The following is a 14,681-nucleotide window of genomic DNA, read 5'->3' as shown; positions in this document are numbered from 1 at the left end:
GATATTTTACAGTAATTTCTAATTGATTTGGTGTAGAATTGAACAAGCTAAGAAAGCTTATTAAAAAGTACTTTATAAGGAAGTACAGCCTGAGATAAACAAACCTCTGGGAAATCTGCTACATTTTCAATATACTTGAACACACTTAAAATTAGAGTATGAGGTGTGTGTGCTCTCATCAAATGCAAAGCAATTCAAACATGAACTGGATATAGGAGGACCCAATAAAGTTATGTTCATAGAGGGTGTTTCCTTTGACAAAAACAGGAACACTCAGCTTCAGAGATCGCTGACCATGCGAGAAAAGAGGAAAAAGGCGAGATCTGCTTCTATTTCTACTCTGGCCACTTACACACACGCAGTTTCCTGGACTACTCCCTGCTTCAACTTTGTATTTCAAAACACTATGACCCCTAAAAAGTCTAGGAACTAAAGACAGTCAAGTACAGGTAAATGTATTTATCTACTTAAGAGTTCAAAACAGAAGCACCTCCCTTAAGAGGAACTAGCCGTCCACGAGGGGCCATGACTGGGAAAAGTGCATTCACAGGCTCCTTGCAGACTCCCACCTCGGCCACTCAGCGCTCCCTTCGCTGCTCCCCCGTGCAGGGCACACCCTCCCATGGGAAGGGGAAAGCGAGTACCTCTCCAGAGGAGCCACGAAGCCCCAGGGGAGGGCGGTGGAGGTTTGCCGGGACCCAGGGCAAGATCCTTCCTAGGCTGGAAGAGGTGCAAGAGAAACTGAGGACGGCCAGCTAAACAGGGAAAGGCGCTGCGATGCTCCGTCTGGTCCCGGCCCCTCAGAGAATTAGGCCGCCCCCCAGGCCCGCAGGCTGCTCTCCTCAGGAGGCCTTGCCGCCCAGGCCAACCCTTAACCTACTGACAGGCCCCGGAGGTGGGGCCCGCGTGACAGGTGTCACCCAGAGCAGGTCCTTGCAAACCCGGGGGGTGGGGAGGGACGAGTCGCGGCAGGGGAAAGGCACCTAAAGATGCGACGCGCGGCAGCGGCGCAGCGCAGCACCCCCAGCGACGCGGTCTCACCTCTAGGGTGGAGACAGTGCTGGTGAACAGGTCCTCTCCGTCCTCCAGCTCCTCAAAGTCGGTAGGCTTCCCGTCCCCCAGCGGAGGAGGTTCCCTCTCGGCCGCCATCTTCGCTCGCCCTGACGACTGCGCGAGCGGGGCCTCGCGGACTGTCACGTGAGCACGCACGGCTGGGCTGGCGCGCGGCCCCGCAGACGCCCCGCCTCCCCGGCCAGCCTCCCGCGGCCCCGCCCACCGCGCGCGGCCCCGCCCCCGGCCCCGTGATCGCCCCTCCTCTCCCCTCCGCGTCTGGGGCCCCGCCTCTTTCCTGACGTGTGGAAGAATCTTGGACTTTCATGACCACGTCAACTTCTTAGCAGAACTAGGTCAAATGTTTATGTTGGCCCTGCCAGTTTTAAAATCTTCTTTAGGAAGTGGAAGTAGCTTGGGAACCAGTCTTTGGCCTTGATTACACACACACTGAGGGCAAGATTGAATACTGGTGAAAGAGACACATACCCTTTCTTCTAGAACAGTCCAATAGAACTTTCTTTTCTTTCTTTCTTTCTTTCTTTTTTTTTGTGTGACAGAGTGTCGCTCTGTTGCCCGGGCTAGAGTGAGTGCCCTGGCGTCAGCCTAGCTCACAGCAACCTCAAACTCCTGGGCTCAAGCGATCCTCCTGCCTCAGCCTCCCGAGTAGCTGGGACTACAGGCATGCGCCACCATGCCCGGCTAATTTTTTCTATATATTTTTTAGTTGTCCAGCTAATTTTCTTTCTGTTTTTAGTAGAGACGGGGTCTTGTTCTTGCTCAGGCTGGTCTCGAATTCCTGAGCTCAAACGATCCTCCCGCCCAGTAGAACTTTCTGACAGGATGGAAATGTACTGTGCTGTCCAACACAGTAGCCACTGGCCACTTGTGACTACTGAGCACTTGAAATGTGACTAGTGTGAGGAACAGACTTTTTAATCTTATTTAATGTTAATTAATTTAAATCTAAATAGCCATATGTGGCCAGTTAGCTACCTATTAGACATTACAACTCTAGATAACAAAAGGGCCCTAATTGTTGTCTGTGGTTTACTACAGCTTCATCATGAGCCACACAATTTTTCCTCAGTAATGTAAGGGTCAAAAAGGATGGAAAGATGGCAGGAAAATCAATGGTTGGTAACAGCACCATACTGACATTCCCTGGCCTGCACTCCACCACCTATGGACAGTCTGGGATCTGTCATGGATCAGAATCTTCAACCTCTTAATCCTCACAGCCTGGGTTGAGGTGATTCTTCTCTGTATCCTTAATTTTTACCTGTGCCTCTATTTATTGCTTACTACAGCTGTTTTGTGCTATGGTCATTTATATTCCCAGCTTATCTTTTAGTCCATATCTGATTTAGTTGAAATATAAGTGCTGTTGCTTATAACAGAGACTCATGTTAAAAGTGGCTTGGAAAATGGGCAAGTTTAATTGTGCCTAATGTAGGACCAGGGCTGGTATGAAGGAAGGCTCCATGAGACATCCAGGGATACAGGCTCCTTCTGTTGTTCTGCCCTCCCAGAGATGTAATCTCTTCCCCATGGTTCAAGTTGGCTCACACCCCTAATTACACCACATTCCAGCTGGCAGAAAAGAAGTAAAAAGGAAACGATGATATCGCTTTTTTTTTTTTAAGGGTACATTCCAGAAGTTACACACATCCCTTCTGTCCATATCCTCTTGACCAGCTTATTAGTTACTTGGCCATCTCTAGCTACAAGAGAGACTGTGAAATGCAGTTATTATTTCCCCCCTAAAAATTCAGGATTCATTTACCCTAGAAGAATGTGGGCATTCTTAGTTGGATTTGCTTCTGGGTAACCATCCCTCTCCCACCCTCAGCTGTGAGTTTTCTCCAACTCAGCAGTAGAGGGCATAGCCTAGGCTTAAACCGAGTAACATTGACTCCCCTAATTGCAGTGATTGGTAGGAGGTCAGAATCAGCTGCATTTTCCCTAAATTCTCAGGGGCTCTGGCTGTCTTTCTTTCCCTATTCAGCCTAAATTCTCTGAACTAGGACTGCAAGAATTGTCTTATTATTTTTGTCAGCTCTCTGTCTTCCTGGGTTTCTTGCTTTTCTGTTTTATCTTCTCTAAAATCCCAAATTCAGCCACAGCTTCTCTAATCTTATATCCAGATTGCTAAAAGCATTTGAAAAATAAAGCCCAACCCCAGATTGAAGATCCTATACATCTGTGATCTCAAATCTCAACTCCACACTGCCTAGATACCATCATTTGTTTCCTTTCCAACTTCTTGAACTCTTCTTCCCAGCAGAGGTTCTAAAAATTCATTCTTTCCTTATGTTTCCTACCACCTTTTTCTTCTCATTTTCATCAAATGATTTAGCCTCCTTGTCCAATGACAAAATAAAATCCACTGAATAAATCCTTCAACTTTCAGGTATGATTGAAATGCTCTTTGCTTTGTCTCCAATCAGTTGCTATATACATTTTTGTAACACCTATCATATCATACTGTGATCATGGTCACTTTTCTATCATCCCTAATGAACTAGAGGATCACTGATCTCAGGGACCATTTCTTATTTGACTTTGGATCTGGAGTAGCCCTGTATTAGTTATCTATTATTGTAAAATAAATTACACAAAAACTTAGCAGTATAAAACCATAAATATTTATTTTCTCATGGTTTCTGTGAATCAAGAATCCAGTTGCAACTTCGCTGGGTGCCTCTGATCCAGAGTCTCTCACAAGGCTGCAATCAAGGTATCAATTAGGGCTGCAATCATCTCGAGACTCAGCTGCAGAGGACCTGCTTCCAAGCTCACCCAGGTGGCCGGTGGCAGGACTCAAGTTCTTGCTGACTATAGGCTGGAGACCTGAGTTCTTTGCCACACAAGCCTCACCATACAACTTCTCACACAACATGTCCCAGAGCAAAGACAGAGACAACCCCAGGAGAAGGCAAGAGAGGTTAAGAAAGAAGCCAGAGTCTTTTTGTAACCTAATCTCAGAAGTAATGTCTCATCGCTTATGCTGTATTCTATTCATTGGAAGCCCACACTCAAAGGGAGAGGTAAAACAAAGGTGTGAGTAATAGGAGGCAGGGTTCTTGGGGGACATTTTAGAAGTTGCCACAAGACTCCACAGTGTTTAGCACTCAGTAAAATAGATACCCTATTAATACCCTCAATGAATGAATGAATGAATGAAGCTCAGAAGAGAGGCTAAGTGGAAGATAAAGATCTGGGAGTTGAAGCCAGATGAGGGGGCCCAGGTAGTCTGGGAAGTACAACCCTAAGGATCATTCAAGAAGCAGGGAAGGAAGAGGTGCCATAAAGAATCCTGAAACACAGCAGTCAGAGAGATAAGGAAGCAATCTAGGAGAGAAAGCTATAAAGAAAGCAAAAGGACAAAGAAAAAAGCATTTTCAGTATCAAATGCCTTGAGTAGATTAATAAGATAACATCTGAAAAGGGTAAATTGCTCATAGCTACAAAAAATGGATATAGGACTCTTGTCATAAAAAAAAATGGATATGGCAAGTTGTATTGGTTAATTTTATGTATCTACTTGGCTAGGCCATGGTGCCCAGATACTTGGTCAAACGTTATTCTGGATGTTTCTGTGAAGATTTTTTTGGATAAGATTAACATTGAAATTGGTAAACTTTGAGTAAACCAGATTAACCTCCATAATATGGATGGGTGTCATCTAATTAATTAAAGGCCATAATAGAACAAAGATTGACCTCCCTTGAGCAGGAAAAAATCTATCAGCAAGCTGGGTATGGTGTATCACACTTGTAATCCTAACACTTTGGGAAGCAGGAGGATTGCTTGAGCCTAGGAGTTTGAGGCCAGCTGGTGCAAGAGCTAGACTCCGTCTCTACAAAAAATAGATATCCTGTTGGTTCTGCTTTCTCTGGAGAGAAAGGAATAGAATTCAAGGAATAGAATGAAAAAAAATGACAAATAGGTAAGTAACTTGCCAAAGACACAGGTTTATTTTTTTGTGTGTTTGTTTTATCTTAATGGGAGAGATTTGAACATGTTTATATATAAGGGAAAGAGGTCAAAAGAGAGCAAGAGGGTGAAAATACTATATAGAGAGAAGTTATCAAAGGGATGAGATCTAAAACACAGGAATGGGATAAAGAGCAAGTAGAGGAATTTGCTTTAAAAAAGAGAAGGAGCAGCTACTCTAGAGGCTGAGGTAGAAGGATTGATTGAGGCCAGGAGTTCAAGACCGGCCTGGGCAGGCAACATAACAAGACCTTGTTTCTTAAAAAAAAAAAAAAAAGGGATACATCTTCCTCTGAGAGTAGAGAGATAAGAGTGACAGTTTGTGTTAGTTAGCTGTCATTACATGACAAACCATTCCAAAACTTAGTGGTTGAAAACAACCATTTATCATTTCTCATGAGTCTGCAAGTTAGCTAGACAGTTCTGGACCAGATTTGGCAAATCTTGTCTTTAGGCTTGTTCATGTGGTCAGCTGATGGATTGGCTGGTGCTGGTTTTGGCTAGGACAATTCAGCTGTGCTCCATGTGCTCTCATCTTCCAACAGGCTAGCATGGGCTTCTGTGCAAGGCCCTGCCAGACTTCCAAATACAAGGTAGAGACGTGCAAGTACTTCTTCAAGCCTCCACAAAAGGAAGTTACATGGCCAAGCCCAGGGTCAGAATGGGAAGGGACTCCAAAATTTCAGGGAAAAGGGAATGGAAAAGGGAGGCCATTAATGCAATCAGTTTATCCCAAGTGGATATATTTATAGACTTGTTTGTAAATATGGTAAATATAAGGGCAAGAAAATGGAAAAAGTCAACACTCAAGATAAATATTTTTTGGGGGGGAAGAAAATGTAATTGCTATGAGAAAAGAGGTCAGCATGAGCATAGGTGGCCTGAGGAAGTTGAAGAATATCTTCAGTGATTGGGTGTAGAATTAGAACATTCACCAGGGATATAAAAGGGATTAACAAGTAGTACTGAAAGCCTAAATGAGGTGGAGACTGTATGTTTCTGATAGAAATAATCCCCACATTTGTGTGATTTTCTCCAATAGCCTAGCAATGTTGGTGCAGGAATGGAGGTGGATGATTGGTTGATTTAAGGTCAGGATTTTTTAGGATGATCTTGGTGGAGGGACAAGGGGGCAAAGATTTTGAAGCCTCTCAGTAGGGAGGAGTGGCCAGAAATATGTGGCTTCCAGTAACAAGGAGTGATAGCAGAGGTGGCATCATCTCAAAGAAGGAATATTTTCAAGGGTGTTAGAAAGTGATGGCATAAAATGATATTTAGAACCCAACATGAGCCATATTTGGGGGGGAAAGTGACATATTACTCAAGGCATGAAGGTTGAGGGAACTTTCTGGGAGGAACCAGGTAATGTAAGAACATTTGTTTGTATGGGAATTGGGGCTCTGGAAGGCAGAGTGAAAAGGGTGAACAGGGAATTCAGCTATGGATTGAAGAATACGTAGGAGGTGGAGGGAACACCTGGGAGCTACATTAGCTCCTGGTGAGTGAGGTGAGATATAGGGCAGCAGCTTTGAACAAATAAGAATTCATTATGACCTTCTTTGCAATTATATTGAGAAAAATAATCATTTGGTTGCTTAAATAAATATGATTGGTTATCATTAAGTGAAAATGTTTAAGCTCCTTATTGGGAGATATTAAAGGGGTTCATATTTGTTAAAAAAGAAAGGAAGGGGCCGGACGCAGTGGCTCACGCATATATATAATCCTAGCACTCTGGGAGGCCAAGGAGGGAGGATTGCTTGAGGTCAGGAGTTCGAGACCAGCCTGAGCAATACGGAGACCCCCGTCTCTACTAAAAATAGAAAAAATTAGCTGGGCATGGTGGCATGTGCCTGTAGTCCCAGCTACTTGGGACGTTGAGGCAGGAGGATTGCTTGAGCCCAGGAAGATTGCTGTGAGCTGGGCTGATACCATGGCACTCTAGCCTGGAAGGGAGGAAAGAGAAGGAAGAAATGAAGGGAGGAAATAAGGGAAATAAGGGAGGAAATAAGAAAGGGATGTATGGAGGCTGGGAGGAAAGGAGGGAGGGAGAAAGTCAAGCATAGTGTTTTTTTTTCACAAGCTATAAATGGAAACAAATAAACTATGATTACTATAAAAGTGTCAGCCAACCCTTAATCAGTGACATTACTAATAGCTGTGAAGTGCTTATACAATTGACCCTTGAATAGCACAAGTTTGAACTCTGTTTATCCACTTATAGGCAGATTTTCTTTGGCCTCTGTCACCCCTGAGACACCAAGACCAACCCCTCCTCATCTTCCTCCTCCTCAGTCTACTCAGTGTGAAGACAATGATGAGGATAAAGACTTTTATGATGATCCACTTCCACTTAATAAATGGTAAATATATTTTCTCTTTCTTATGATGTTCCTAATAAACACTTTCTTTTGTCTAGCTTGATTGTAAGAACACAGTATATAATACATATATCATACAAACTTTGTATTAATCAACTATTTATGTTATAGTAAGGCTTCTACTCAACAGTAGGCTACCAGTCAAGTTTTTGGGAAGTCAAAATTAATATGCCAATTTTTGACTGCGTGGGGGGTAAGTGCCCCTAACCCCTTGCATTGTTCAAAGGTCAGCTGTATAGTGTGACCCCTATGTCTCAGTCCCTGTATGTCAGCAGAGTCCTACAAACTAAAACATCCTTTCATAATTGTTTCTTCACTTTTATTTCTTGAACACCATAAAGGGGGACGTGCAGTTCACAGCAAGACTTGAAAAAACAAACAAACAAGAAAACCCTTATATTTTCTCCTGCATTAAAACCAAAAAACAAAAGACTCATACGTAAACTACCCCTGTGCCTCTCTTACCCCTAAATGCCCCAGAAACAAAAACTTCACCCTACATCTCTGAGCCATGTTTTCCCACTGCCCACCTGCTCCCCACTCCCCTGGCCAGAAGTGTCCTGAGTTCCACCACTACAGCCACGGCTGGCTTCATGGGCACAAGACCTGTGCGGCCACGAGGACCCACACTCAGAAGCACTCCATGCTTAGTTTAATGCTACACTGTCGCCGTCTTGAAATGCTTAATAATTTTGAACACAAGCCCTCACATTTTCATTTACTGGGGCCTGCAATTTATGGAGCTGGTCCTGGTCATGCCAGTTATGACAGCATGAAAGGACAGCCGAAGGACTGGGTGACTCATCGCCCAAGGGCAGGGAAAGACTCCAGCTGGTATTCTATTCTCGCAGCTTTTCCTAAGAGAATTGACAAGGTGACTTTGGTCTACTTCACCCATAGCTCTCACCTCTCTACTTCTGGGAGGAGCAGGAGTGAAGGTTGTAGACATTTACATATTAATAATGTTTCATCGCACATCCTTTTGAGGACAATAAGTCAAGGTCGCACATACATTATTACATGTATGTGCATATGCTTAACTTTACAAGAACTAGCTCATATAAAGAAAAGCTTAAAATATTTTTTCTATAGAGTAGAATATTAACAACAAATAAGGAAAAGAATATTTGATATTTCTGAGAGATAACATTTTATGAATACAGAATTCTAGGGACAGAGTTATTTACTTGAGTGAGCTAAAATGGAAATGGAAACTAATAAACATTGAGAAAAGACTTGAGGAAATAAGAGACAGTATTTTGGGTCAGGTAAAGAAACGGAACTAAAAACAAAATAAAACAAACTACAAAACAGCTTACTGCAACTTCTTTTTTTTTATTTTCCAATTCTAGTCATGAACCCTGTCTCCTACATCAGAGACTTTCTTGTTCTAGTGAAAGATTGTATCTTTCTGTCCTTCATCACCCTTGACATGGTATCTTATACATCGTAGCCCTCAATCAATATTTGTTGTTTGATTGAAAATAGTAAATCTAAAAAAGAAACAGTGCCAATTCTTTTAGATCAAAGGAAGCATGAGGGCTTGACACAGATGGGTTTTGTTTGGCCTGCACTAGTTTTTTATATTTTAATCAGCTAGCAATATTTAAGAATCAGGAAATCTCACATAAAAATCTACATTTCTGGCTTCTTTTTAAAAAACTCAAAGACCTGGTTACATATGGCCCAGACCTCTGTGAGCAATCCAATCCACCCTGTTGTCCATCCAACACAAATGCATTTTTCTTTCCTATGACAGAGACTGGGTCCCCCAAATCCAGCCCTACCTCATTCTTTCTTAATAATAAACACCCAGGTTTCAGCAGGCATCATGGCAACCCAGAATAAGAACTTCTCTTCCCTTACAGCCAGGGATAGCCATGTACATAAGTTCTACCCTGCCTATTTAATGCAAACAAAGTTGTACGTGCAATGTCTTGAAAATGTTCTTTAAAAGGGGGAGGCCTGACCTTCCCCCAATTTCTCCTTCTGCAGGCTTCTGGAGCTTCAGCAGCCGTCTTGGACATAAAGTAAACTTGGGACTTATATAGCAATAAAGTAGGGGGGCCTGAATCCCTGGCTCTGAGATTCTGCTCTATCAGCCCAGAGATGTCTATCTCAGGCTTTTACATAACACTAAACAAACTTCCATCTTGATTAAGCCACCACTGTTTAGAGATTTTTGTCACATGTAGCCAAATCTAATGCTAAATAATACAATTACAAATCATCTCTGAGAAACTGAATACTTCTTTATCATGGCTACCATTATTAATGTTTAAAATGTAAATATGATGAAAAATAATAGTCTTTAGAAAGAAGCATGTATACACTAGATCCCATAGTTTGGAATTGGTAGTTGTACATTTGATGAATACAAATGGGTTGGAGCTCCTTTATCTCTGGTAATAGTGGATGGTGGAAAAGCATGTAGGCTTTGGAGTTTCTGAATATGTCTGGGACTCAATCTAAGAGGAGAATAATAAAAATAGTAACTTCCTTAATAGATTCTTGGGAAGGTTAGACAAGATAATGTGCATAACCAAATACAAAGGTCTCAATCCTTAAATTCTGGGCAGATGAGACAGAATGGTGGCCTGGAGGTGGTCAGGCATATGGAGCTAAAGAGACGTACATTTCATTTTCTGCTTAATCTGCTCTTCCTACATCAAGAAATATTAAATAGGGTGAAAGAGAAGTGGAAAAATTTTCATTATATCATGAAAGAGCTCAGTATGTTATTTCAAGCCAGCATATATAGGACATATTGGAAAGTTAAGACTAACAAGGGAATCTCAAATCTTATCACTTTTACATCACACTTAAATTATCTCTAAAATCAGTGAATCTGATGACATTTCTTTCTTTCTTTCTTTCTTTCTTTTTTTTTTTTTGGAGACAGGGTCTTGCTCTTTTGCCCAGGTTAGCCTGCAGTGGTGGTATCATAGCTAACTGCAACCTCAAATTCCTGGGCTCAAAGGATCCTTCTTCTTCACCCTCCCGAGTAGCTGGGACTATAGGTATGCACCACCATGCCCAGCTAAATTTTTTTTTTTTTTTTTTGTAGAGATGGGGTCTCCCTCTTGCTTAGGCTGGTCTCAAAATCCTGAGCTCAAGTGATTGTCTGGCCTTGGCCTCCCAAAGTGCTGGGATTACAGGTGCGAGCCACTGCACCCGGCTTGTTTTTTTGTTTTTTGTTTTGTTAGAGAAATTAATTGTTGGAGAAAAGGCATAGAAATTTCATGTGTACATGAAGAGAATGACAAAGGGATTACCCCTCTGATGGCATTTGAATGGATATGTATTTTCTTTCAAGCCACCATTATTAGACAAATATAAATTTTCAAAATAGCCCTGAGTTTACCAAGAAACTTAATTTCTGGTGTTGGAGTGAGCTCCTGGTCACAACAGGGCTCATGAAATAAGAATAATGTATATATAAACATAGACATTTCACCTTTTATTAATAGAACAATTTCCACACATTTGCATAACTTTTTCTTTTTTGAAACCAGTGAGCCAGCAAACTACAATTAGAGAGAAATTCCATCCACTGGGTAGAGTTTTTATAAAATTAAAAAAATTTTCCTCAGCCAATATCTAACTCTTTCCTAAAATAATCTCCAACAAAGCCTAAAACGGGGCTAGGGAAACTTTTCATGTTGGAAGGCCTCATTAATTTAGCCATGATGAGATAAGGCCACATAAGAAACTTCAATTAAAAGTACTTAAAAATGTACGTTATTTTGTAAAAATCTAACTACTATGGACTTAATAATTTCAAAAAATGAAAACTATTTGTTAATTTTAAAGTTAACTAACCTTTTAATGATTTTGTTGTGTTAGCTTTTTGTTGGAAATCATTTGAATATCTGGTTGCAGCGTGGAAGTCCACAGTTTCAGTTGATCCTCTAGATGGGTATCAGTCATTTATGACTTTAAGGGAGTCTTGATTTGGGTTAAGTAGGCGAATGTAGATTCACAGCAATAAGTAGTTGAAAAGCAAGAAGGCATTTTTTTAGGCATGTTGCCAAAGGCATGAGTACTCTGCGTTTTCCATATTTCAATTGGATCTTTTTTAACCATCAAACAATGACTTTAAAATACCACCTACTGAGATCTCAATCAATTCCATCTGTAGTTCTTTAGGTGCCTTAGTGATATCAACTAGGTGAGGCTGAAATGCTAATTTGAGTGTGATATCATGATTCTGAAAGTCAGTGAACCTCTCATTCTATTCTCCAATTAATAGGTTTATAACAACTGCCTGTTCTTCAAATGATTTGCATATATGATCCTGCTCATCAGTGACCTTTGCTAACTGGGAAAAATGTTCATCTGAAATATCCTTTTGAAGAAGTGTTTTGAAAGAAGATAGCTGTCTTCAAAATGCTTGGATTTTTTGCCACATATTTTGCAAAAAAATATTCAAGTCATTTTTGATTTGACATGGTATCACACAGAAATGCTGCATTCCTATGGAAATCTTCTTTCAACAATTCACATTGCTGATTCTGTTGTTCATAAAATTTAATGATCTGTTCTCATAGACAAAAATTTGGTTAACACTTGTCCCTGCAATAGCCAACGCACTTTAGAATGGCACTGCAAATCCACACTGAATACCTCATTGTTTCAACTGTAGCATGTTTCAAGACTGACAATGCTGTGTTGCATTTGCAGGAATATAGTTAATAATACTTATAACTTGTTGCAAAGTGTCACTTTAAATAGCTTTAGCACCAAAGTTTTGCTGATGCAAGATACAACGAAAAGAAATGATAGCATCTGGATCCGTTAATACTTTTTATATCCAGGCAAAAAAACCCTTCATGTTTTCCTGTCATGGAAGGTGCACTGTCTATGCATATACTCACTAAATTTACCAAATTCAATCCAACTTCACAATATTAATCTTGAAAGTTGTTGAAGATACCTACTCCCCATGTTCTGTTCACAAGAATGCCCAAAATGAGTGACTCTTTGTAGCAAAGAAAATCTCCTATTATGACCCCAATGAAATATAAAACCTGCGCCAAGTTAGTAGTATCAGTTGATTCGTCCAAAGCAATTGAATAACATGTATTTTCCTTTTGAAGTATTGCATGAAGTTGTTCTGTTAAGTTGAAGGCCAATTCATGCTGCCAATCAGTTACGGTTCTCTTGGAAAGAGGCTGTTTGTAGTTTGAAACATTGTCAGGGGTTGGGTGTGATGGCTCACATCTGTAATCCTAGCACTCTGGGAGGCCGAGATGGAAGGATTGCTTGAGCTCAGGAGTTCAAGACCAGCCTGAGCAAGAGTGAGATCCCATGTCTACTAAAAATAGAAAAAATTAGTCAGGCATGGTGGCACACACCTGTAGTCCCAGCTACATGGGAGGCTGAGGCAGGAGGATTGTTTGAGCTCCAGGAGTTTGAGGTTACTATGAGCTAGGCTGACGCCATGGCACTCTAGCCTAGGCAACAGAGTGAGACCCTGTCTCAAAAAAAAAAAAAAAAAAGAAAAGTTATCAGGGTGTAAGTGTCCTACAACTTGGACAATGCATTCTTTTACAATTTCTACATCATTGAATGGCTTTCCCTTTTCCCCCCTGAGTATATAAGGTACTTTATAAGTTGCTTTAGTGGCATTATTTCCAGGTCTTATTGCTGCTTGAAAGAACTGTCTTTGCTTTGCATTTCATCTTTTAATTTCTGCAATACAAACTTTTGTGCCTCTCCCTCTAATTTAAAATATTTGTGGTCCTTCTGAGTGTTATAATGCTGATGAGCATTGAATTTCTTTGATGATGATATTGCAATAGCACAAAGCAAGCAAATCATCTTATCTTTAGCAGACAAAAGATAATATTGCAATTCCCAATCCTCATTTAAAAATGTTTTCTTCCTTCAGTTCTCTTGGTTTTCTTTGACATGATGGGCTGTTAAGCAGACAGAATTAAAAAATACTGTCAATCTGTGCAACTATTTACAAATTCCACTTCAAGCAGAAACACAGTACACTATTGTCAAAAGCTGATAACAGACTGGCATACTCCACCCCGGTAAACTCTCTCCAACCAGCCTCATGCAGTAGTGGCACCAGTCAGGCAGGGACGTGGGGGAGGGGCATGTACTTAGAACTAAATTATGAGTGGTCAATTTAGCCCTATGGCTTACTGATGTTCTAATTGTGCCAGTCAATCTGGGAGGGTTATTTCATTGAAACTTATTCTATTCTTTGGTATTTTAAATACGTTCATCTGAAAAATAAAATAAAAATATAAAAGGTGAACAAACATGTATTAATAAAAATAAAATGATTTGTTCTGTAAAATTTGGATTCAGTCCAGGGGCACCTGCCTGCCAACATCTACAGCCATATCACCCTGAACGTGCCCAGTCTTGTCTGATCTTGGAAACTAAGCAGGTTAGGGCCTGGTTAGTACTCGGATGGGAGACTGCCTGGGAATGCTGGGTGCTGTAGGCTTTTAAAAAGAAGAAAAAAATTTTGGATTCAGTCAAAAGGCCTCACTTAAGGACTCATGAGGCCACATGTGGCCTTAAGGCTGCAGGTTCCCCACTCCTGGCCTAAAACTTTAAAAATATCTTTAGTTGGAAGTAAATAGAGGGTTTGGCCTTGCATGGTGGCTCACACCTGTAATCCTAGCACTCTGGGGCAGATTGTTTGAGCTCAGGAGTTCAAGACCAGTCTGAGCAAGAGTGAGACCCCGTCTCTACTAAAAATAGAAAGACATTAGCTGGACAACTAAAAATATGTAGAAAAAATTAGCTGGGCATGGTGGCGCACGCCTATAGTCCCAGCTACTAGGGAGGCTGAGGCAGAAGGATCGCTGGAGCCCAGGAGTTGGAGGTTGCTGTGAGCTAGGCTGACGCCAGGGCACTCTAGCCCAGGCAAGAGGGTGAGATTCTTTCTCAAAAAAAAAAAAAAGAAGTAAATATGGGGTTTAGAAGAAATAAAGAAGACAGTGTCACTTTAAGGAAGTATGTTAAAAATGGTTCTATTAAGCTCTGTGTTTCTGCTTATTATTAGGATGATGCATTTCGGATAGGAGTCTCCATCGTCCTCCTTTGCCAGCAAAGTAATAAAACTTCTCTTTCCTTCTCCTCAAAAAAAAAAAAAAAAAAAAAAAAAAGATTTTATTTTGGCAAATAGAGAATAGAAAAAATCTGCATAAATGGAAAATGAATGTTTTACTTAGAGTAAATATGTTATTGACATAGAGTTAGATTGTGACATTTTTGTTCATT

The 14,681-nt window shown here is 41.0% G+C and overlaps 1 protein-coding gene and 1 pseudogene across 2 annotated transcripts in view; one reads left to right on the top strand and one right to left on the bottom strand.

Moving 5' to 3' along the window:
* The window catches only part of SNX2 (sorting nexin 2), a 58,345-nt gene extending 57,092 nt beyond the window's left edge, over positions 1 to 1,253 (bottom strand). The window contains exon 1 of one of the 2 annotated variants that reach the window (XM_045566369.1): positions 1,042 to 1,253. In XM_045566369.1, the coding sequence (XP_045422325.1) occupies positions 1,042 to 1,149 (108 nt within the window). In that variant the 5' untranslated portion in view covers positions 1,150 to 1,253. The remainder of the gene's footprint in view (positions 1 to 1,041) is intronic. The other variant, XM_045566370.1, reaches the window with a different exon arrangement.
* Positions 1,254 to 13,780: 12,527 nt separating this feature from the next.
* LOC123648762 lies at positions 13,781 to 13,899 on the top strand (annotated as a pseudogene).
* Positions 13,900 to 14,681: the final 782 nt, after the last annotated feature.

Source organism: Lemur catta, chromosome 12 (genome assembly GCF_020740605.2).
Source record: "Lemur catta isolate mLemCat1 chromosome 12, mLemCat1.pri, whole genome shotgun sequence".
NCBI classification, from domain to species: Eukaryota; Metazoa; Chordata; class Mammalia; order Primates; family Lemuridae; genus Lemur; species Lemur catta.
The sequence above is the reverse complement of the archived record's forward strand: the minus strand, read 5'-3'. Positions and strand labels throughout refer to the sequence as shown.